This window comes from Acanthaster planci, linkage group LG01 (genome assembly GCF_054643075.1).
Source record: "Acanthaster planci isolate LZ-2023a linkage group LG01, COTS_SCS, whole genome shotgun sequence".
In the NCBI taxonomy this organism is placed as follows: Eukaryota; Metazoa; Echinodermata; class Asteroidea; order Valvatida; family Acanthasteridae; genus Acanthaster; species Acanthaster planci.
The window spans coordinates 7,365,216-7,390,240 of record NC_141777.1 but is presented as its reverse complement, the minus strand read 5'-3'; the positions used below and the strand labels follow the sequence as shown (position 1 = coordinate 7,390,240).

General features: G+C 40.1%; 1 protein-coding gene across 5 annotated transcripts in view; it reads right to left on the bottom strand.

Annotated features, from left to right (window-relative positions):
* The window catches only part of fancm (FA complementation group M), a 29,419-nt gene extending 15,144 nt beyond the window's left edge, over positions 1-14,275 (bottom strand). For 2 of the 5 annotated variants that reach the window (XM_087141019.1, XM_087141027.1), the window contains exons 1-13: positions 14,052-14,275; positions 12,390-12,572; positions 9,735-10,277; positions 9,111-9,283; positions 8,186-8,263; positions 7,234-7,392; positions 6,671-6,802; positions 5,985-6,237; positions 5,444-5,551; positions 4,445-4,662; positions 3,324-3,530; positions 1,965-2,193; positions 1,167-1,318 (exon numbers count right to left, since the gene is read on the bottom strand). In XM_087141019.1, coding sequence (XP_086997145.1) covers positions 1,167-1,318; positions 1,965-2,193; positions 3,324-3,530; positions 4,445-4,662; positions 5,444-5,551; positions 5,985-6,237; positions 6,671-6,802; positions 7,234-7,392; positions 8,186-8,263; positions 9,111-9,283; positions 9,735-10,277; positions 12,390-12,462 — 2,325 coding nt within the window. In that variant the 5' untranslated portion in view covers positions 12,463-12,572; positions 14,052-14,275. The other 3 variants (XM_087141024.1, XM_087141023.1, XM_087141025.1) reach the window with 3 other exon arrangements.
* Positions 14,276-25,025: the final 10,750 nt, after the last annotated feature.

Sequence of the window (25,025 nt, the reverse complement as noted above, 5' to 3'; positions counted from 1 at the left end):
AGGGAGACATTTTACACTGAGAGTAGTCGTGTTACTCCCACACTGTGCAGGGCATAAAACGGGGTGGGACAAGAAAATCAACGAACTTCGGTTGGTACAAACATATAAATCAATGTACATGTATATGTACATGTATGTACATAGATGTATACACATAGGCCTACATGCACGTTTCGCTGCATTAACACATCCATGTATCACTGTATGCATGTGCGTATACATGTACATTTTACGTACCTTTATTTTATGTGAAATATATATGTCATGCACAAAAGGAGTTCCATGTCTTTTTCCTTTGAGAAAGATTCTGCTAAGATCAAAACGTCAGGACCTGCTTAATTTGTGATTTGTATTTTACACTGTCATGACTGTAGTCATGTCAGCAAGCAGTTTGCAGTAGGTTTGTATTCCATAAGTTCCATGTTTAAAAAGAAAGTCAAATTATTACACACTGTTTATGAACACTTACAGCATACTATGTTCTTTAAGCCTCCAACATTATACTTCAACAACTTATCACACAGCAAGCATTTGCAGTGTCCAAACTTATAGATCTTTACGAGGAAATGTCGTCTTCCCTTTCTGCTCTATCACTTCACTGTGTTCACAATCCATCTCCGTCTCCAACCATGAAAACTTCTATGGATTTTTGGCACCTTAATCAACAGACAGGTCCCAATCTTGGTCAATTATTTGATGTGCCATTATGCCAAATTATCGAGAGTCAGGTATATCCTGTGAAACATCCCAAAAATCTACCGATATTTCTGTAGAAAACCACAAGGAATCCACCACATGTACATACGCCACTCAAAATGGCATCCATGTTTTGCTACAACATAGGGCATATGTTTGTTTCATACTTACGTTCTGCTATGCACACCCTGAATATTTACGGGAATACACAATATACCCGTTCTGCCATTACCTTTACTACCACTACCACGATGTAACCATTGTGCATACCACAGTATTCTAGAAAGAGTAACATCGCTTTGTGTATTTCTTGATAGCCTGTATTAGACTTTACCAAGTCGTGCATGAATATTATTTTGCAAATAATTCCACCAAAAGTATTTAACCAAAAAATCTTTAAACCCACAGTAGGTTTTAAAAAATCTTGAACAATCTCACTCCTGATAAAAACAGATAAGCTGGCCAATCACCTGTTTGTCCTTGTCCTCCAGTGTGATGAAGCGCCCTCTATCGGGCATGCATGGTAAGCTCTCCTTCTCGACAGTGTCCAGCTTGTAATTGGCACTCCAGTAGGCCAGCTCCTCTGGGCTCAGATACTCACTGGATTTCTGCCTACTCTTAGCTGAGGGGGAGGGGAGTGGTAGATAGAACTGATCAAGGATGTAGTGGACAGAGTCGCCCTGCCTATTGCTCAGCGAGTTTTCATCCTATGAGAAACTCAGCCAAGAGATGATCCAAAGACAGTCGGAGTGTTGACCTATTCTAAGCTTTTATAGCATAAATGTGACCCACTCTGTGAAAACGAGTCTTAAGTCGCCAGAGCCACTTTGAAGTAAAAATTCCTTTGGAATAGTTTGGCATAGTGAAAACCAATAGGAATCCACAGCATTTGTCACCATGGAGTATCCACTTTCATCAGCATGCCAAACTGAGGGGTACATCAAAAGAGAAATCTCAATTTGCTCTTTCTAATACAAATAAAAACTCAAAAAGTGGCTCTAACGACTCAAGACTCATTTTCACAGAGTGGGTCACAAATATCAAATATCTTAACATATTCCTGAGCTTGATTTAGTCTGGGATGACTTGTGATTGACATATTCATAACTTTCCTGGCTAGTTAGCTGACATGGTTGTTAACGCTTTATTGATTTTATAATTAAGACATTTAATGAAGTGGGGTATACAAGAAAGTACATGTATGTGACACTGAAACAAGTGCATTGTAAACGCTACTGACCCTCAAGTATTCAACTGGTACAGTTTACCTTTGGCAATGAAGGAGTCAAGTCTCGTCTCATTGTTGGCTCCAGTAGAGGATCTCCGCTTCGTGTCCTTACTTGTAAATGCCTTGACGGAGATGAACATCTGGTGGGGTTTAGGGTTGAGGCCCCGTGGCACCATGCGAGGGTTGTTGGGGTATAGCTGCAGGGACCGGGCGTTACCCTGCAGGGCCTTTACAATACCCTTCTTGCTATATTGGCTCCTGTCATAAACCTGAAGATGAGAAAGACTGCTTTTCAACCACTTGGCAAAATTAGTTTCTGACAAATACCCAACTTCTGAAAAAGCCAAGATGTACTGGCCAACTTCTCGAGTACATCCAAATGCCGCTAATGCTGGCTCTAGACAGCCATTTGCAACATATTCTAGTGACAGTAAAGATGTACAAATAAAACAAGGTGTGAGAGTGGGTAGTTAATTTTAGCTTTCCGAGATAGTGGAAGTTGATGAACCAGTTTGTCAACTCCAAACACCTCGGGGAGCTAAAATCAATTATCCACTCAATACAGACCATGTTCTACAATACCTCATACATACTCTTTTGCTAATACAATTTCAGGCGACGTTTTAAATGTTTTCAACATGTATGATGTCAACTTCCATGTTGTAATGTGCAACTACAGCAGTGCTTGCACTTGTGTACTTCACCCAGGCAACAGTTCCATTGATTGATTCCTGGAAATAGTTTAAAATGCTAGCCTATTGGACTTGTTTGCCAATGCCTAATTTGCACACCTAGTAAACAGCAACTCGCATTTGATAGTAAATGAAAAAATGAGAATTTAGCTGATGATTATGAATATGTACCAAGTACAGTAAATGGAATGGAATGGTATGGTATGGAACCACATTTGATCCATATGGTATGGCATGGTATGGAACCATTCCATCCATATGGTATGGAATGGTGCGGTATGGAACAGCACCTTGAGACAAATCTTATGCACAAGGTTCAATCAAACCTTTGGAGACTCCGATCTTATCACACCTGTACACTTATGCTAATTGATGCAAACCAATGCAGCCCTGCCATGTTCATTTTCTGACAAACATCCACAAGCTTTTTGAATTTTGGCCACAATGACCAACAAATCCTGACACCAATCATAATCACAACCGAACTAAAATGTTTAATGAACAGTTGAAAAAAAATTCAATCCTTCCCAATTAATCCCCAAAGATGCATCACAGTTCACTTCGTTGATCCAGAGACCAAAGAGGGTAACTTAGATCTGAATGTACGTTTGTACAGTAGAAAAACTTTTAGTTTTTAGTAGAAAAATGCCCATTTTTATGATAAAGTGCTGTTAAGAGTTCCTTCATTTCCCCCTCCGCCTACTCACTGCGGCCTCCTTGCCCTCAGTCACCAGCATGACGATGCGGCCTTGTCTCTTCCTTCCAGTCCTCCCCATCCTCTGCACCAGTCGGATGGGGCTCTTGTGGGCGTCGTAGCACACGATCAGGTCCACATCACCGATGTCCAGGCCTTCCTCCCCCACGCAGGTGCACACCAGTGTGTTGTAGCCGCCCTCCCGGAACTCCTTGACGACCTGTGTGATACGAGACGCGGGGTCAACTTTGCCACCATTCCTTTAGCTTGTGCATGAAGACCGCTAAACTATTGGTTGCCTCGCTCAAGGGTGTAAGCCTGCTGTTCATGTATTCATACTTTTTCAGAAAATCACTGGTAAAGTTTCCATTGTTTTGCTACTCAAAGCATTTTTAGTTGGGCCTTGAAATTCAACAACCATGTAAAAATCAGTGCATAAATCGAAAATACTTGTAAAATATAGGCAAAAAAAAGTAATATACATATACATCAATTGATGGTTCGTAGGATTAGAGGTATTTCAGATGCGATTGCTGTTGTACACAGAAAAAACTATCTGCTCTAACTGGAATCAACTCCCCATTGACAGAGAAGAGACAGGTCGGTGGAAAATTTCAACTTGACACAAGATGCACATGAAAAGACTGTGCATTTCAACAGAAACTGGTTGCGCCAAATGCTCATGAACCTGTGCAAAAAGCAGTGAGTTTCCACTGAAGGGGCATGATTCCTATGTATGAAGATGTCATCAATGCTCCTGCAGTACAACAAATGGAAACGCAAAGAGTGTTTTACACTGGTACACCATTCTCCTTGATTTGTCCTTGAGTGCTTTGTGTTTTTTTGTGCTTATTGTAAATGTCATGTAGAGTCTGTAGTTTTTGTAGTCTACCAATTAATAAATGTTTTTTCCTCATCTTTATCCCTCCTTTTGTAATTGTACAATTAAATGAAATAATACATGCATTGTAATTGATATCATGAAATATTTAATGTAATATATAGTAATGTTGTAATGATATTGATGTATGTTTTCTTTTTCATTAATTTTTATTTTGTAAATTCAAATTATTTAAACAATAATAAATAAATAAATAAATAAATAAATAATGCTTTAGATCCATTTAGACCCACCCTCAGCTGTTCCTTTTGGCTGATACCCTTGCTGGTCTTGCCTGTAGAGGCTTGCCCAACGAACCCCATGCAGCGCAGCAGTGGCCTGTGTCTGTTCAGCATCTCGGCGATCTCGTTCACGCTGTCCCGGTACTGAGCGAAGATCATAACCCGCGTGCTCTGTGCTGCAGACTGCGGCTGATGTTTACTTGTGGATGGCCCATTACTGCTCGGAGACTCTGCAACAAAGAGAAATGTTACTGTTACTTTTAATAAGCACTCTTATAATTAATCAATTTGTGATCATCAGGTGATCAAGAAAACTATAGAGGTGACTTTTTCTTTACATTCATGGCTACAACGCAAACATGATTATTTTCAATAAGCCCTAATTTTAGACGTACAGCAATGCAAAGTTATAAATTATCAAGATACCGATAACGTGAAGTAAAATGTTCATGACTAGGATATTATGAGCTGAAAATTTTATACTAGGTTTTTGCCTTGATACAAGCATGCTTTGCTCGCATTGTATTCTCAGTGTGGTCTAGTAATTGCCAAAAAAGTCAAGAGCTTGCTTGGGTGGGATTTGAACCAATGACTTCCTACTTGCTAGTGCAGACGTTTGGTTAGCTAGAAGTCGTGGGTTCGATTCCCACTCAAGCAAGCTTGTGATTTTTTTTTACAACTCTCACACCATACAGAGAATAAAGTGTGCTTAATCTAACTTGGTGCAAACCCTAAAGTAAAATTTACATCCCAAACATACGGCTAATATCATTGGCATCTTAAACAATTTATATGGAGTACCAAAATTTTCAACTTAATATTGACAACTGATATACAGATATATTTACAATTCTAAAATCTGACAAATAAAATACGTTAAAATTGACGATAAAATGATTTTTACACTATTAACTGTAAACCTGGCGTATTTCAGTTCTTAATAGCGGAAGAGCAGCATTTTTGGCCCCCCTCTGTCCAAGGCATCCTGAGGTGTTGAGTCATGTTCTGCACCTTTATTGGCTGAAAACCGTCTAAAATGTTCCAGAACAATTTCTTGCAGTTTGGCCATCTTCGGGTGGCTGGTGACATACGGCTTCACCTCTCTGACTCTGGGTGTCCCTGTTATCAAAGCAGAATACATAGTTCATTTGACAAAGTATTCTGGAAGTATCCTGGAAGTATAGGAGTTGACATGTCAACAGGGAGATGGTGCGTAGGAGTCAGAAAGGAAAAGTTGGGAAGGGGTGCCAACTATATGCAGTCCAGTTGAAAATATTCCAGCAGAGAAATGAAAAGGACAGCTTGAAAAAAATTTGTTGATCCTTTTAGCGTGTGTGAGGAGAAAAGAGGAAGTGTCACGGCAGGCGGGCGGCAAAGTGCTGTAAGAAAATAAACAGTGAATGGGTAGTGCCCACTGGGAGATAACAGTTGCATGAAGTAACGCTCTTTGAGTGTGTCAAAGGCAGAAGATGTGAACATTCTGAATTTGAAATTGGGTCTGATAAAAGTGTTGTTATTTCTGGATGCAAGATAGCATCACTCTGACTACTACCTGGTACTGAGAAAAGTCCGCTTTGATTGGCCGCCGCCACCTCCTCTCCAAATTTATCCCTCAGGGTGTCCATCAGTTGGACAAACTCGGCGTTTCTCAGTAGTTCCTGGCGGGTGCGGGAGAAGCCTTTGTCGCCATCCACAGTACTCTGGAGGAAGCTGAAGAGTGAGCGAAGGCCATGCTGGAGGAGCAACTCGAAGCCATGGTAGAGGCTGATGCACAGGGCAAAGTCACCCTCAACCACACCCCGGGACTGTCGGAGGGAGCATCAACAAGTGGATATACTCCAAGCAAAGTACTTTAATAGCACAAGACTAAAAGGCCATCGGAGAATTGAGAATTACCCAAAAACTGGAATTCCCCAAACTCAAGAATCTGAAGAACATGGAAGACTTACTGTATGCTCGTATTTGATGTCCTAATATTTATGTTATCAAGATGCTAGTGGCTGTAATGAAGAGATGCTTCTGTCAAACACCATTTAGACGATTATCAGACTTATTAATTGAAGATCACAGTATTTGAGATAAGTGTGCTGACAGGGGGGACACCGCGAATCCAAACCTTTTCCAACATTCAGATCCACTCAAACACTGCTAGAGCAAGAACACAGAATGCTTCGCAGGAGGTACCACCTTGACCCTGCAACTGACCTTTCAGTGTGTCACCCTTACCCTTGAACTTACCTTGACCTGAGGGGGTGGATCTTGGCGAAAGGCATCCCTGGACTGTAGGATCTGAAACTTGGTTAGACTGGTTGGGTCTTTGTTATACAGCACTCCGCAGCGCGTCAGCCGACCCACATACACACTCAGAATCTGTGATGGAGAAAAAACAAGCGGATGAAATCTTGTCATGGCCTGTGCACTGGTACTGGACATCTTCTGTTTGATGGTTGGGTCAGGCATCTTCTCAGCAATTACTTTAGTCCAGGGAAATGCATGTTTACTGAACATATCATCACAAGGAATCCCGTTACTGAAACAGACATACGTGGCTCCACAATAACTTAATGCCGGGTAAAAGTTGTGAAATGTACATGGATATGTGCCTTGTGCATTGCTAAGCATTTTTTAGCAGAAATTCCCTGCCCTGTGTAAGACACGGCTCTCTATATATCTGACTGACATGGAGAATCTATAGTGACGGCAAAGGTATTTCTATTAGACTTTTGACATCAAAATAAGGTGATAAACAGAGAGAGAAAAGAAAATAAATTACTGCCAATTTTTACAATGATTACACATACCCTCAGGTACTGATCACGGACAGACTTGAGCTCTTCATCAAGAGGGACGATGACTTTCTCAACCTTCCGTTCGTGGACGTAGCGTTGGATGTCAATAGAATCTTCAGAGCGTATCTCAATATGAGAGATGAGAAGGTTCATGATGACCTGTTGAATGGCCTGCGGTGGGAACAAGAGTCGTACAACAAACAGGGAAAGTGATTTACGGATGCACCACATGTAGAAAACACTAATGCCTGGTTTCTGTAAGGCTGTAATGATTGTAGATGGCACGCAAGATGTCAAGGTGTAAAAAGTCACAGAAGAGGTGGTGTAATTATGACAATATTCAGGCAAATAAGTGAAACAAAACTGCATCTATCACTCTGCAAATGTTCATACACAATGCATTTTTTGGACTGGTTATACACTATCTTGGAGCTAAAGTGGCACTTCAATTTGACATATTTACTGAGATTATCAATAATTTCTGTTTCATATCTTACTCAAAAGGAAACAAATGGTTCCAATACATGATACTGAAGTGAAAGGGATATCATAGTATGGCTGGCAAGATAGAATGCTTGTTTACATGTATATGGATGGACTTATTCTGGGGAATTGATTTAAACAGCTGGCAAAACATGATCCAATTTTACAAACTGAGAACATTCATGATAAAACATTTCTGTACATTTGTGTATCATCGGGATATGTTTAACGATGCTGTCTCTTTACACTGCTGTTAAAATAGGCTTCAAAGGAACAGGGGTGTTAAACTTTACCTTTTGGTTCGTATGTTCTCATGCTCATTAGAACAAAGCTTGGCTAAATTCACTGCCGTAGAAAGTAACTGCACTGAAAATTGCTGGCTAAAACCCAATGACCGATTCAAGACTCCCTTTCAGAATCTGATCACTTAAGATTGATCCACGTGATTGCGAAGGACTTCTGAAATTCTAGGATGTCATACCTTGAGGTCGCTACCTGGAGTAGCACTTAGAGCCAACACTCTGAATTCACTGGAATAATTAGATAACTCCCGCACAACCTACAGCAAAGACAATGACAATTTCAAGAATTCCAAAGTCTGTGATTCTACAATCTGTAAAGAAAATCATCACACTGCAGGATAGACCTCCATTCCAAGCTCCTTGATTGTGGCTTCCTTGAGAAACGGCTGTCAGATGGAATACCATGCATGCTGCTTACAGCTGAATTACACCAGTTTAACATGCTTGCTGCAAAAAGACTTGTTCACAGCTGATGTCAACTACACTGCCCTAGCATTCACGCTGCTTGCGACTAGTTTACAGCTTCGTGCACACTGCTTATGACTGATTCAGTCAGCACGTAGCCTGCCCGCTAATGAGCCTTATTGGCAATTCCATTGGCATGTGACAACGCTCTCGTGAGCGCAGGTGATTTCGCAAGTAGAAACAAGATTACAGTGGTATTCCTTTCAAGCAACAGGAAAGCTAATTTTCTTTCATTGGGCAAACATGGCATGATGAGTAGAATCTTGATGATTCACACTTCCTATAAAGTCAAGTTTTTGTAGTTTTTGATAATTTTTTGACGATTTATAAGAAAACAAACTTTGCTTCATGATCGTTCAAGAATCGTAGGGCCTTGTTTCATTAAAAAGCATCTGACTGTTTTGCAAAAAGTATACAAAATTCAAGCTTGAAATTCTTCACAGAAAGGACTAAATTTCCGTTTGATACCAAAATGTTCCCTGCCAGAGTAATTGGCATGGTGTTTTTCTCTCCTCAAAATTCAAGCAAATTTCCAATTATTACGGGTTGATTTTGCAAACGTGTGATGTCATGCACGGTTAGTCAACTACACTGGCATAATTCACTTAGCTGATCATTACTGCTAGACCCTTCTCTTACCTGGCAGTAAGCATGGTTTCCTAGTGCCTTATGGGCCTCGTCTACCACCAGACATTTGACCAGCTGCGTCGGACAGGCCCTACGACTCAGGTCATTCATCAAGACCTGGGGAGTCAGGAAGAATACACGGCACTTGTGCCACGCTTTCTTGCGCTCCGCTGGAGGCATATTGCCTAGAACAGCAAAAAGAAGTAAATAAATGCACTGACTTCTTTGGTATCTCACATTCTTCTGAATTACAACTGACATCTTCTATAAACAGAAACATTGTGAGACAACAACAGAGGAATATTTTCATGCATGAGAAAGACAACATCAAACAAACATCCAACCAAAAAGCTGAAGATTCTTAGAGAACTCCAGACACTGATAATATGAATGAGGAAATATTCCGAGAAAGCAAGTAGAGACCCATTCCCAAAACATCTTAAAGCAGCAATCATTTTTAGTTGATGTGTTTAGAGGTTATGATGTGTCCTATAAAAGTATATACATGTAAATACTGCACATGTGCAAGAATTGGCTGTTACCACATTAAGTCATTACCGAGTTATCTGCAGTAAAAATGTATAAAGTGAAATCAAAAGAGTTTTAACGTAAACTTTTTGAATTGAGATTCACTACCAGTCATCTCGGCCATATCTGACTGTTGAATGCCCATCACGTTGTGGCAGGCCTCGATTTGTTGAGCGACCAAGGGTTTGGTAGGAGCCATGAAAACCACCCTGCCTTCCGGGTACCAGCGATAGAAGTTATACATGACCACAGCCGCCACGAATGTCTTGCCCAACCCTGTTGGCAGTGACACCATGGTGTTCTTGAATAGCGCCTGCTGCACGATGTTGTACTGGTAGTCCCGGACGGGAAGATTGGTCGGGTAGATCCAGATCTCCCCGGCGGAGGCGTCGAATCCTGGAAGGTCCTCCGGCTGCGTTGCTCTGGGAATGGGCTGCTCCTGTGGGGACAAGACAGCCACTGTGGCATTGTGCTGGCTTCTGTCTGGCTTGGAATTTGCAACAGCACTGTCCTTCTCATCAGCCGGATGGGAAAGTGTTGTCTCTTCCCAGTCTTCAAAAGCGGCTAAGAGGAGGTCATCTTCCAAGTTTTCAGTGATGTTCTCCTGGTTGACGGCCTTCTGGCCCATAGCTGGTTGAGACATATCATCCCCTGGATACCCAAATGAAATTTTAAGACATCAGGAAAGGCTTTCTGACTAATCAAACATCACTGTGCAGTTTCCTATAATGATAAAAATTACGTAAATATATAGCAGCAAACATCATGTGGTTTTAAAACACCAAACTGATAAATAAACCTGACTTAAAGCTAACCATGTTGGCGTCATCAGAATCTTGTTGTGGAGAAATCCTGGAGATCAGAATGCCTTGAAGTTACTTTACACGGGCATAAGGTATTAAATGATGTGTTTGAAGTAAACAAAAAGTCTCCCACTAAGTTACTGCAGCTGGCAAATTTTGAATAATTAGCCAGCCACAATTTTAGTTTCATGAACATTGTTTGCAACCTGTGATCTTGATGTGGCACTTGTACAATTTTATTTACTGACTACTCAGGATAACAGTAAACTCAGGGTTCCAAATGGCGATTTTTAACCAGTAGCCAAATGTCTCAGTTAAGTGCGCATTTTGCCAGCCAGTAACATTTTGAAGCTACATGTATGGTGAATACAATTTGTTTCTCACTGATTGGATCAGAAGACTAGAGCGGAAATTTTAAATTATTGGTGACCGACAGCTTCAACCCCTAAAGTGGCTATAGCCACCAGCCAATGCCCACTGTGGCTTCCACAGGGGCATGTGCTTTTGCCAGCCATAGCTCTGACCTCTACAAGCAGCCATTACACTCTCAAGTCATATACGCACATGAGTCCAGAAATTTCCAGACAGTGAGTGTTTACTATCAGCGTTGGAGGTGACGAGGCCAGCCAGAACTCAAAGAGTAATTTAAGGCCGGTTCGAGGCCATCCGTTTGGAGTCAATTTTCTCATTTTAAAATTTTTTTCCCCCAAATTTTATCACGACACGGAACATTTACTCGCGCATGCATGTGCATAGATCATTTTTGTGTACAAACATGTGGCATGGTACCTAGACTCTCTAATGACGTGATGCAGCTAAATAGTTTTGTATGCCCAGGGTACATTCTTATTTTCATTGACTGGCACACGAAAAGGATACACATAGCTTTTGTGTTGCCTGAATTAGGCTACATGTACTCACTGAAGGCACACCGTGATTTTCCGAATGACAGGCAGTAGGCACGCACGTGCGATGGCTGGTCAACATGCCAATTTGCGCGTACTAGCTTTGCATGTGCCACAGTGCACTGGGTGGGGTGGACATGAAAGTTAAATGCCATGTGTGTTCCATGTTTAGTGTGTTTTCAAGATCAATTAAATGTACAGTTATTTGTGTCATTCTTCAGCTCTACATTCTAAGACAAGTTCAGTTAGAGAGTGTAGCTCTATGGAAGGTGTAACCTAAGCTTCTTCTCCGAAATTTCTAGGAAAGAAATTTTGGCCAGATTTCCGATTCGCACTTTGACATTTTTAAACAGTTTGTCAAAAATCATGGCAGCCAAAAAAAATTGACAAAAATGTACAGGGCAATAGGTCACTCACTAAGTGTGATTCCTAATACATTTTTTAAACTCAAACAGTCATATAAACTTTTGCATCTTATATCTGTTTCATCAAAATGACTTGAAGAGTTTCTGTTTGTTTATAAGTGGCCAAAAACTGAATGCCCGATTTTTCCTAGTTTTGGATCGCACATTATTTGCACACAATTACATTGCAAACTCAACTACAAGGAAGCAGCATAAATGCATGTGACGTAATGGGTTTGTTAACTGTGCAGTGCGGGAGATAGTATTGTTCATAGCTTGCCGCACGGCTGAAAAAGTTGAGTCAAATTTCTACTTTTTAATTCATTGGAATTCTTATTTATGAAAAATATTTTCTTTCAATCAAGAAATTCATTATCAAAAAATCAGCTTGTTAAATGGTTCTGGCTGCAAAATGAATTTATCGTATGGTTACTTTTTATTCATGCCAGTTTTTGTTGCGATCCGGAAACCGATTTTGAATTGGGTATATTGTCATGTACCGGTACAACAGTTTTATGTATGTGTGTAATACCTGGCCTTGGCTTCGGAGACTGTGACCTCGGCCTTGGCCTCGAATGAAAGCAATGCAGTCTTGGCCCCGGACTCAGACTTGGCCTTGCAGGTTTTGGACTCGACTCCAACACTGCTTACCATTTCCTCTACTGGGGCTTTGTCTCCTTGGTCCACTGATGAAGTGGTGAAACAGGGTTTGCTGTTTGCTCATCGCTTCAATTTTCCTCTCCGGGTTTGCAGTTGGAATTTCTTATTGGGAAAAACAGGTCTCTGATCCACTTGGACTTTTCGTTGAGGACGGTCACTGGCTTCTCTCTCTGCCTGTGGGGTGCACACACACAACAATGTTGAGATATGAAAGCGACAAGAAAGTGGAATGCACCAGGCACAATTGAGCCTAAAACACACGACAATGTTTACATTAAAGGGAAGAGTTTCACATACTAAGTATACTAAGTATGGATAACACAAAGAAGTTAAGACAGGTTCTGTCTTCTTTTTTGCACCAGTTGAGTGCATTGGAAACAGAAACCAAACCAGTCTACGTGAATGGATCTCAGACTTTATTTCCCTCTTCAAAAACAATACTCCAAGGGTATGAGTATACCAAAAAGAAAACAAATCATGTTTAGAAAGTAAACATGCCATCCAAAAAAAAAGAAGAAAAAAATCCCATCATGAGCGGGCTCAAACCTGGTACATCCAGATTCCACAGCAGCGGTGTGGGTATTGATTGCATCATCGCAATGCCATGATGAAATAGGGTATTCAAAATGTTCTAAGTTATACAGATTGGGAATCATAATTGTGCAATGGTGTAACTTTAGAATTTGGAAGTTGTGTTACAATTACCATAACAATAGCCATTTCGTTTTCCCCACAGTGGAATATCAGCCATCAGTAGGCAATGACACATCCTAGTAGTCAAATTTAATAATATTGAAGCATTTGTTAATTTACTTTAAAAATAGAGAGCTCAATTGCAGAAAACCCCGCCACCCCGTATGATCAACCTCATAGCCAGGTACAGAGGGATTTTCACCTTGTGCCCACGTAACCAGGGGTCATTTTTTAGAGTGGCGGGGTATTCTTCAATTACTCCAAATAGAGGACTAATATTAGGCCATATATTCTAACTTAAAATTTTTCAAACCAGTCTAGCAGGGTTTGTGCACAGGTATAGGCCTAACCACAATAACAGGGTGTCAAGTGATGTCTGTGCATCGTGTGCATGGATCCCGCTCTCCTAATAAAGCCAAAATTATTAGAGTGATTATCATTCTGTCATCTAAAACAGTGCGCCTGATTCCAGTGAAAAACTAGAGGGCTCGTCGTTCCACTTCTTCAAAAAGCAGAATTAAAGGAGGGGTGCCCTCACTGAGGACATGTTTGTTATTTAGATTTAGGGCCTATATGACAATAAAGTACTACAGCCTACTCAAGCATATTACGCAGGAACAAAGACCTGTTCTCTGTGAGGGCGTTCCATGTAGCCCCTCTACATGCTCTATGGCACTCCTGAACAACAATCGATGGCCTAGGCCCTGGAACTGGAAAGTGGAATGGGGAGAAACCCCATTCTCTCTGGGAAGAGACAACTAAAATGGCCTAACGTTAGCACCATCATCATGACCAAAGGTGACAAGTTCAACTTCATCATTCATTGCGAGTTCCAAGGCTCCAATCATGCTTTATTCCTCCACGCTCCAACCCTGACGGGCCCGACCCTTGCCGATCCAGACCTGAAAAAAATGGCTTTTGCTTGATTTAAAGAAAAAATAATGGCTTTGCGTCTGTTACCGGTCAAGTAGTCTGACGGTTTCTCTCACCCTCTATGCTCTCACCAGTTAGTATAGCACCCATCATACATACCGGAAATCAAGTGAGAAGTCGGCACATTAATGAAATGTGTCATGCAGTTCATGTCATTCATGTCATGCCCTCTTCAGTCTCGAGGGCGCGTTATGAGTATACACGTAGACCTGGAGGAGAATCACTGATGATGCATACGACACACAACACCATTTTTCCCGCAAGAGAAAACGAAAGGGCGCCCTCTATCCCTGGACCAGGCTACTTCTGTGCGACGTTACGTGTTCTACGCTGTGCACTACCTTGGCCTTACGGGTGCACCCTCGCAAGAAAGCCCTAAATATGTCCGCCGAGCTCATTAATGAAAGTTTAAACTCAAAATATTCTATATTAGAGAGTCCTGAGAGCCATGAAATTGAGGAATTGGAGAAATATGGCACTGAACCCCTGGCCCGGACTCTGGGCTTCAAATTCTGAGTAATTTGGATGCAGTTGGGTCCGAAAATGGCATTATTTGGCCGTTTTGCAGATGGATGGTTTTTCAAAATGGCTGCTTTTGTGGGCAGGGATATTTTCTTCATTTTAGGGGTGGTCTGCTTCTGGTGAAAATTTCTCAAAAATTCATTGGTCAACCCCCCGAAAATTGAAAGGAAAATGAAAGGGGACATGTCGATCATCGTATTTCTGTGCAGCCTGGACACCTGTGAGAGTTGTATTTTTTAAATTATTGCAAAGTGTGGGGATTTATCATTGCAGTCTATGGGCATTTATTTCTGGTGGTGCACCCTAACTGCCCCGCCAATTTTGTCAACTGCGCATGCACTGCAGTGCTAACTTGAGGCAAATGGGGCCGGGGCAGCCCAACTTATAGTCTGTGTTTGTATCCAACTTCGGTTGAAAAGAAATATCATTCGGACAGCATTATTTATACGACAAGCTAGGGAAACCCCACTTGATAAAGGCTACAATCATGGCTTGGATCTGGAGGATTATTTTCAAAGGTAAAGTCAGACATTTCAACGGGGGAACTACAAAATCGAATCGACGGCAAATGGCAAAATCGCCGAATAGAATATTGAAATCGCCGTATGGAAACTGGTGACATTACCAACTTACTGAATGATGAAATTGCCCGATAAAACAGTGAAAATGACGAGTTGAATGATGAAATTGGCGAAGTGAATGTCGAAATTGGCACACAGGCTAATGGTGAAATTTCCATGATGGAATCGCCGAATAATCGCGAAACCGTGGAAAAAAACTGGTGATATCGAGACCGAAGATATAGGGCTACCGACAGCGACATCTCCAGCTTTTGGTGGATGGTGGTGGTGAGGGGGAGGCAATTTCACAGCGAATGTGTCTGTATCTTCGGGCTCGCTGAACATGATTTTGAGGAAACAAATTCCAAAGCCTTAATCACGGTCCCGACGTCGATCCTTGCTTTTATTGCTGGTGTTGTTTCGCAGGGTTTTATCGCTAATATTTGATGAATAATTAAATCGCTTACTTTCCTTCCTGCTCATTTAAGCATTCTTGTAAAAAAGACCCCCGCCGCCCCCGCTGGATACGCCACGGTCTACCGAAGATATAGCAACGGCGTTCCAGTGCGGCTGAACTAGAGGCCACGGACTACGTTTCAGGAAGGTAAAACCTGATCAGGGGCTTGCTTGGTAACTTTAAAAGGAAAAAAAGGATTATATACATTGATAATCTTGTCTTCAAAAATATATGCGTTTGATGCAATTGTGCACATTTTGTGTTTAGACAAACGTCAGAGGATGTAAACGGGTAAGAAAACCAGATAATGTACTACAGTCCAGAAATGCTTGGTCAATTTTTAATGTTTGAAAAAGTGCACTGTTCAGTTTTTAAAAAAAATGTCAATGAATGAATATAATGTCTTCATACATTGAAGAAGAGTGCAGAGATACACAGAAAGTGATTCTAAGAAAAAGTCCTTTCCTGGATCCTTTAATTAAAGAAGGTGGTAGCTGACATTTGCGTTGCGTCAGTACGTGGGCCTATCGTCGATAATTATTCCCTCCACATCTATAGAGAGGCGTGATTTATGGTCTTGGAGGAGGAGGACCCACGTCTGACTCCGTGTTCCTAATTTGAATATGCAGTTTCACCTTGCCGGATGCAGAACACATTCGTCCCGATTCTTTTATATTCTAAGTACACATGTTAATTATTTATCACCACATTGAAATGGATGTTCTACAAATGATGTTCTTTTTTTCCCAAGTAAGTCGCATCTTAATGAACTACTGTCCCATGTAAGTAAAATGAGGGCGCAAATGAAAATAGATAATCAAACACTTGCAAGAGCATGTTGTGAACATTACATATACATAAAATTTAATAGGCCCAGGCAGACATAATTCGATATAGATGGATAAGATTTAAAATATTTAGTCTATTGAAGAAAGGAGTGGTGTGGTCCAAGTAACCCGCGTTGTTTACAATTCGAATAGCTTTCTTCCAAAATGCAAAAAAATTCTTTTAATGAGGGAGTGCTTTTGCTCCAGGCGGATTATTTATAAATTGAAAAGTAAACACCACAAAAATTCTCTCCCATACTGCAGTGTCCCGATAATTGTGATTTCTTTATTCGTATAAGGTAACTTAATTTCATCCCTATTAAGTTCACTTGTTCGTGATAGCCGACCCTATAAATAAAACTCAACACGTTAAAGCCCTACTTGGGAACAGTTTCTGAACGCGGACTAAAATTCTAACACTTTAATTTTGTACCACATTTTAATCATGTTTATATAACTGTATAATTGGTAAGATTTCTGGGAATCTCTATGAATCTGAGTATATGAGTATTGTAACTCAATGTGGAATCCTCACACTAAATGCAACATAGAGAAAGTGAATCGGAGGCAGTGCAGAGGCGGGCAGCTCGCTTCATCACCGATGATTGTAATAGAGAAAGCTCAATTAAGCCATGCTCAAAAACCTCCAACTCCCAACACTTTGTCAGAGACGACATATTAACAGATTAGTTATATGCTACACAAAACAGTCCACAATAACGTAGATTTGCACCTTGAAGACCACCTGAAGTTCAAGACAAGGGATGTCAACACTAGGGAAACAAGATCACACAACCCTCTATCATTAACAGCCCCTCAACAAGAACTAAGCGCCTTCGGCAATCATTCTTCCCTGCAACAGCCAGGGACCAGAATAAACTGCCATATAACATCGAATCAGCTCAGAATTCAGTCTCTTTCAGAAAAAAGAGAGAAATTCTGTTTGATTAGATAAGACGAGTCTCTGACCTCTGACCTGAATTGAGTGATGTTCCAGTTGGAGTTTTCAATTAACATTCAGATCCAAACCTGATACTTTGATATGTTCTTCATACACCTCGAATCGCCGTGAAGCCAAAACTCATGCATTCAACTGTGACAAGGGATGCGAATTATCCACGCATGGTGTTACGCTCCGTACCTTGCAGTTTATAGGCACTTGCTCAAACGCGCAGCTATCATCTCCTGAAATGGCCGAGTGGATAAGCTAGGTGTTGAAAGGCATACAAATACGGGGTTCGAATCCCAGTGCCGTCTTTTTTTAAGGTTTTCAATTTTGCATCCCAACTATAAAGCAGTTAATTTACCATCCTGAAGTACCAACAGTACCTTAGCCAACCGGGTAAGCTCTTCTGCTGGGACTGTCCGCGAAGTCCAGGTGAGCGCCTAAGTACAGGTTCGAGACGTATGGCCGACTCGGCGGCCAGGGCTTAGGGGCCTGTCTCGTTTCCTCCCTTGCATGGTCGCTCGATCCTTTTTGGGTTAAATGGATGGGCAGGGAGGAAGTGTGGTGGGCCGGGAACCCCGAGACCCCAGAAGAGTCCTATATGGAAGCCGGTAACTGCGATTCCTTGCGAATTTCAGGAGTCCGTGCGCCTGAATGCTTGGTCAACACCACATAACTTTTATATTTTTTTATTTTCTCATCTGTACGTGCTGGTACTGGTACAACCTTCGTGTGGAAAGGGAGATTCGGGAATCCAAAGTGTTATAAGTATTTGAGAAATAACCAACAACTGAAAAGTCACCATCATAAAGCCTGCCTGCTGCCTTCACATTCAATTTCTATTCCTTTTTTTAAATATTTTTTGTACAAGGTGTTGGAAGGTGTGGCGTAGGCTGTCTCGAACAAACCCAGCTAATGTTGCAGCACACTGAAAACATATCTGTAGACGTCGCGGCTGGCACATTATTGTTTTCCACTCCATTTGAGACGAAAGTATCGGTGATCCAGAATTATTTTCGGAGAGGGGGGTAGGGGAAAAACACGTCAGGTTTGTTTTATGTCCTCATATTTTGGGGGGAAATGTGGACACGCGGGTAATGTATTTCATTGTGAGTATCGCACAAATAACAACCCGGTAACCTTTTCAGGATGTAACTTTTAAAATTAACACCAGTACTATATTGTCATTTCAATTTCAATTTCAATTTAATGTCTACACGGCTGCTTGTGTTAACTACACACTGTGAAGACCCATGGAAATGGGTCTTCATTGGGTCTCCATTGGAAATGGGTCTTCATAGGAGACTTATCTTGAAGCCTTGTGGAAGCTTTCTGTTGAATTTCTGGACTTTACTTCTCTTTAACAAACTTTCAGAGACACGATTATAAGTTTATTCAACTCGGGCTTCTGCGCGTTTTGTGAAAATAAAATTGTTTCACCTAGAAATTGTATTAATGAATTTTTTGGTATGGAGAATTGAACAGATGGTCGATTTAAAGGGGGTACAGAACTTAACGGACACAGTTACAAATTTAAAGCTAAATTTAAAACTAAACTGAAATTTAATGGATAGGGTTAGGGTTCACAAGTTGACAATTTAGAGGATAGGGTTAGGGTTTACGAATTCAAAACATAAAGGAAAGGTTTAAGAACCTACAAATTCAAAATTTAGAGGATAGGGTTAGGGTTTTCAGATTAAAAATGTAAAGGACAGGGTTAGGGTTTACACATTCTAAAGTTAAAGGATAGGGTTATGGTTTACGAATTCAAAAATTAATGGATAGGGTTAGGGTTTACGAACTCAAAACATAAAAGATAGGGTTAGGGTTTTCGAATTCAACATTTAAAGGATAGGGTTACGGTTTACAAATTCAAAACATAAAGGATAGGGTTAGGGTTTACGAATTAAAAATTTAAAGGAGACGGTTAAGGTTTACAAATTAAAAACATTTAAACGATACAGTTAGGGTTTACGAATTCTAGAGTTAAAGAATAGGGTTAGGGTTTACGAAATCAAAACATAAAGGATAGGGTTAAGGTTTTCGAATTCAACATTTAAAGGATAGGCCTACGGTTTTCGAATTGCAACATTGATAGGATAGGATTAGGGTGCGTGAGTTCGAAATTTAATGGATAGGGTGAAGGTTTACGGATTCAAAAATTTAAAGGATAGGGTTTGGTTTTGCAAATGAAAATTTTAAAATCTAAAGGAAGTTTACGAATCCAACATTAAAAGGATTGGGTTCCGTTTACGAACTCAAAAAAATAAAGGATAGGGTTAGGGTTTTCGAATTGAAAATTTAAATGATAGGGTTTAGGTTTACAAATTAAAAATTTAGAGGATAGGGTCAGGGCTTTCGAATTCAACATTTAAAGGATAGGATTAGGGTTTACGAACTCAAAACATAAAGGATAGTGTTAGGGTTTATGAATTCAAAATTTAATGGATAGGGTTAGGGTTCAGGAATTCAAAATTTAGAGGATTTTTAGAGGTTTAGAATTTAACATTGATAGGATAGGATTAGGGTTTATAAATTCAAAATTTAATGGATAGGGTTAGGGTTTACGAACTCAAAATACAAAGGATAGGGTTCCCGTTTTCGAATTCAACATTTAAAGGATAGGGTTAGGGTTTATAAATTCGGGTTAGGGTTTACGATGTCAAAACATAAAGGATAGGGTTAGGGTTCATAAATTCGGGTTAGGGTTTACGATGTCAAAACATTTAAAGGATAAAGTTAGGGTTTATAAATTCAACATTTAATGCATTGATTTCGGGTTTACGAATTCAAAACATAAAGGATAGGGTAAGGGTTTTTGAATTCAACATTTAAAGGATAGCGTTTGGGTTTACGAACTCAACATTTCAATGATAGGGTTAGGGTTCATGAACTCAAAACATAAAGGATAGGATTAGGGTTTTCGAATTCAACGTTTAATGGATAGGGTTAGGGTTTAAGAACTCAAAATACGAAGGACAGGGTTAGGGTTTTCGAATTCAACATTTACTAGGATAGTGTTAGGGTTTATGAATTCAAAATTTAAGGATAGGGTTAGGGTTTACGAACTCAAAAAATAAAGGATAGGATTAGGGTTTTCGAATTCAACATTTAAAGGATAGGGTTAGGGTTTACGAATTCAACATTTAAATGATAGGGTTAGAGTTTACGAACTCAAAACATAAAGGATAGGGTTAGGGTTTACGAATTCAACATTTAGAGGATAGGGTTAGGATTTACGAACCCAAAATACAAAGGATACGGTTAAGGTTTTCGAATTCAAAATTTAGAGGATGGGGTTAGGGTTTTCGAAATCAGCATTTAAAGGATAGAGTTCTTGTTTACGAACTCAAAATTTAAAGGATAGGGTTTGGGTTTACAAATTAAAAATTTAGAGGATAGGGCTAGGGTTTTCAAATTCAACATTTAAGGATAGGGTTATTGTTTACCAATTCAACATTTGGAGGACAGGGTTAGGGTTTACGAAGTCAAAATACAAAGGATAGGGTTAGGGTTTTCGAATTTAACATTTACTAGGATAGTGTTAGGGTTGATGAATTCAAAATTTAATGGATAGGGTTCGGGTTTACGAATTCAAAATTTAGAGGATAGGGTTGGGGTTTACGAATTCAAAACATAAAGGAAGGGGTTAGGGTTTTCTAAATCAGCATTTAAAGGATAGAGTTAGGGTTTATGAATTCAAAATTTGATGGATAGGGTTAGGGTTTACTAATTAAAAATTTAAAGGATACGGTTTCGGTTTACAAATTAAAAAAAAATTAAAGGATACGGTCAGGGTTTACGAATTCTATAGTTAAAGAATAGGGTTAGGGTTTACGAATTCAAAATTTAAAGGATAGGATTAGGGTTTTTGAATTCAACATTTAAAGGATAGGGTTAGAGTTATCAAATGATAAAGTTAATAGGATAGGATTAGGGTTTCCAATTTAACATTTATAGGATAGGATTAGGGTTTTTGAATTCAACATTTAATTAAAGGATAGGGTTAGGGTTTACGAATTCAGAATTAGAGGATACGGTTTTCAAATTAGAAATTTAAATAATAGGGTTGGGGTTTACGAATTCAAAATTTAATGGATTGGGTTAGGGTTTACGAACTCAAAACATAAAGGATAGGGTTAGGGTTTTCGAATTCAACATTTAAAGGATAGGGTTAGGGTTTACGAATTCAAAATTTAAAGGAAAGGGTTTGGGTTTACAAATTCTAAAGTTAACGGATGGGGTTAGGCTTTTCGAATTCAATATTTAATAGATAGGGTTAGTGTTTACGAACTCAAAACATAAAATATACGGTTAGGGTTTTCAAATTAAAATTATAAGGGATAAGGTTAGAGTTACGAATCCAAAATTAGAGGATAGGGTTACTGTTTACAAATTCTAAAGTTAAAGGACAGGGTTAGATTTTCGAATTCAACATCTGAAGGATAGGGTTAGGGTTACGAATTCAAAACATAAAGGACAGTGTTAGCTTTTAAGAATTCAAAACTTGGAGGATAGGGTTATTGTTTGCAAATTGAAATATTGAGGATAGGGTTAGGGTTTACAAGTTCAAAACATAAGGGATAGGGTTTGGGTTTACAAATTCTAAAGTTAAAGGATAGGGTTAGGTTTTCGAATTCAACATCTAAAGGATAGGGTTAGGGTTTACGAAATGCCAGTTGAACATTGGATAGTTGAACCATTATCCTTAACCCTTTCTCTAACCCTAACCCTACCCCTAACCCTATCCGTAACCCTATCACTTACCCTAACCCTAACCCTAACCCTACCCCTAACCATTATCCTTAACCCTTTCTCTAACCCTAACCCTAACCCTACCCCTAACCCTAACCCTACCCCTAACCCTAACGCTAATCCTAACCCTACCCCTAACCCTATCTCTAACCCTAACCCCAAACCTATCCCTAACCATTATCCTTAACCCTTTCTCAACCCTAACCCTAACCCTAACTCTATCCGAAACCCAAACATTATCCCTAACCCTAACGCTAACCCTAACCCTAAAACTAACCCTAACCCTATCTCTAACCCTAACCCTAACCCCAAACCTATCCCTAACCATTATCCTTAACCCTTTCTCTATCCCTAACCCTAACCCTAACCCTAACTCTAACCCTACCCCTAACCCTGCCCCTAACCCTAACACTAACCCTAACCCTAACCTTATCTCTAACCCTAACCCTAACCCCAAACCTATCCCTAATTATTATCCCTAACCCTATCTCTAACCCTACCCTTAACCCTAACCCTACCCCTAACCCTAACCCTAACGCTAACCCTATCCGTAACCTTATCTCTAACCCTAACCCTAACCCCAAACCTATCCCTAACCATTATCCTTAACCCTTTCTCTAACCCTAACCCTAACCCTAACCCTAACCCTATCTGTAACCCTATCACTAACCCTAACCCTAACCCTAACACTAACCCTATCTCTAACCCTAACCCTAACCCTAACACTAACCCCAACCCTACCCCTAACCCTATCTTTAACCCTAAACCTAACCCCAAACCTATCCCAAACCATTATCCCTAACCCTATCTCTAACCCTACCCCTAACCCTAACCCTAACCCCAAACCTATCCCTAACCATTATCCTTAACCCTTTCTCTAACCCTAACCCTATCCGTAACCCTCTCACTAATCTAACCCTAACCCTATCCCTAACCCTATCCGTAACCCTAACCCTACCCCTAACCCTATCTCTAACCCTAACCCTATCCCTAAACCTATCCCTAACCATTATCCTTAACCCTTTCTCTAACCCTAACACTAACCCTAACCCTACCCCTAACCCTATCTCTAACCCTAACCCTAACCCCAAACCTATCCCTAACCATTATCCTTAACCCTTTCTCTAACCCTAACCCTAACCCTAACCCTATCCATAACCCTATCCGTAACCCTATCACTAACCCTAACCCTAACCCTACCCCTAACCCTATCTCTAACCCTAACCCCAAACCTATCCCTAACCATTATCCTTAACCCTTTCTCTAACCCTAACCCTACCCCTAACCGTAACCCTATTCCCTAACCCTATCACTAACCCTAACCCTACCCCTAACCCTATCTCTAACCCTAACCCCAACCCTACCCCTAACCCAAACACTAACCCCAACCCTACCCCTAACCCTATCTTTAACCCTAAACCTAACCCCAAACCTATCCCAAACCATTACCCCTAACCCTATCTGTAACCCTACCCCTAACCCTAACCCTAACCATTATCCTTAACCCTTTCTCTAACCCTAACCCTAACTGTAACGCTATCCGTAACCCTATCTCTAACCCTAACCCTAACCCCAAACCTATCCTTAACCATTATCCTTAACCCTTTCTCTAACCCTAACCCTAACCCTAACCCTATCCGTAACCCTATCACTAACCCTAACCCTACCCCTAACCCTATCTGTGCCAAGCAGCCGGTTGTCCCGTAAGCATCGGCTCACCAGCAGTTCGTGCTCTTGCTAAAATAGACAAAGAACAAAAATATAAAAAAGCCGTGCACAGTCGCAGATAACCCTATCCTTTAAATGTTTAATTCGAAAACCCTAACCCTATTCTTTGTATTTTGACTTTGTAAACCCTAACCCTATCCCTTATGTTTTGAATTTGTAAACCCTAACCCTATCTTCAAAATTGCAATTTGCAAACAATAACCCTATCATCTAAGTTTTGAATTCGTAAACCCTATCCTCTAAATTTTGTATTCGTAAACCCTAACCCTATCCTCTAAATTTTGAATTCGTAAACCCTAACCCTATCCATTAAATTTTGAATTCATGAACCCTAACACTATCCTAGTAAATGTTGAATTCGAAAACACTAAACCTATCCATTAAATTTTGAATTTATAAAACCTAACACTATCCTAGTAAATGTTGAATTCGAAAACCCTAACCCTATCCTTTGTATTTTGAATTCGTAAACCCTAACCCTATCCTTTAAATTTTGAATTCGTAAACCCGAACCCTATCCTTTATGTTTTGAGTTCGTAAACCTTAACCCTATCCTTTAAATGTTGAATTCGAAAACCCTAACCCTATCCTTTATGTCTTGAGTTCATAAACCCTAACCATATCCTTTATGTTTTGAATTCGTAAACCTTAACCCCATCCTTTAAATGTTGAATTCGTAAACTCTGACCCTATCCTTTGTATTTTGAATTCGTAATCCCTAACCCTATCCTTTAAATTTGAATTCGTGAACCCTAACCCTATCCTTTATGATTTGAGTTCGTAAATCCTAACCCTATCCTTTAAATGTTGAATTCGAAAACCCTAACCCTATCCTTTGTATTTTGAATTCGTAATCCCTAACCCTATCCTTTAAATTTGAATTCGTGAACCCTAACCCTATCCTTTATGATTTGAGTTCGTAAATCCTAACCCTATCCTTTAAATGTTGAATTCGTAAACCCTAACCCTATCCTTTGTATTTTGAATTCGTAATCCCTAACCCTATCCTTTAAATTTGAATTCGTGAACCCTAACCCTATCCTTTATGATTTGAGTTCGTAAATCCTAACCCTATCCTTTAAATGTTGAATTCGAAAACCCTAACCCTATCCTTTATGTTTTGAATTCGTAAACCCTAACCATATCCTTTATGTTTTGAATTCGTAAACCTTAACCCCATCCTTTAAATGTTGAATTCGTAAACTC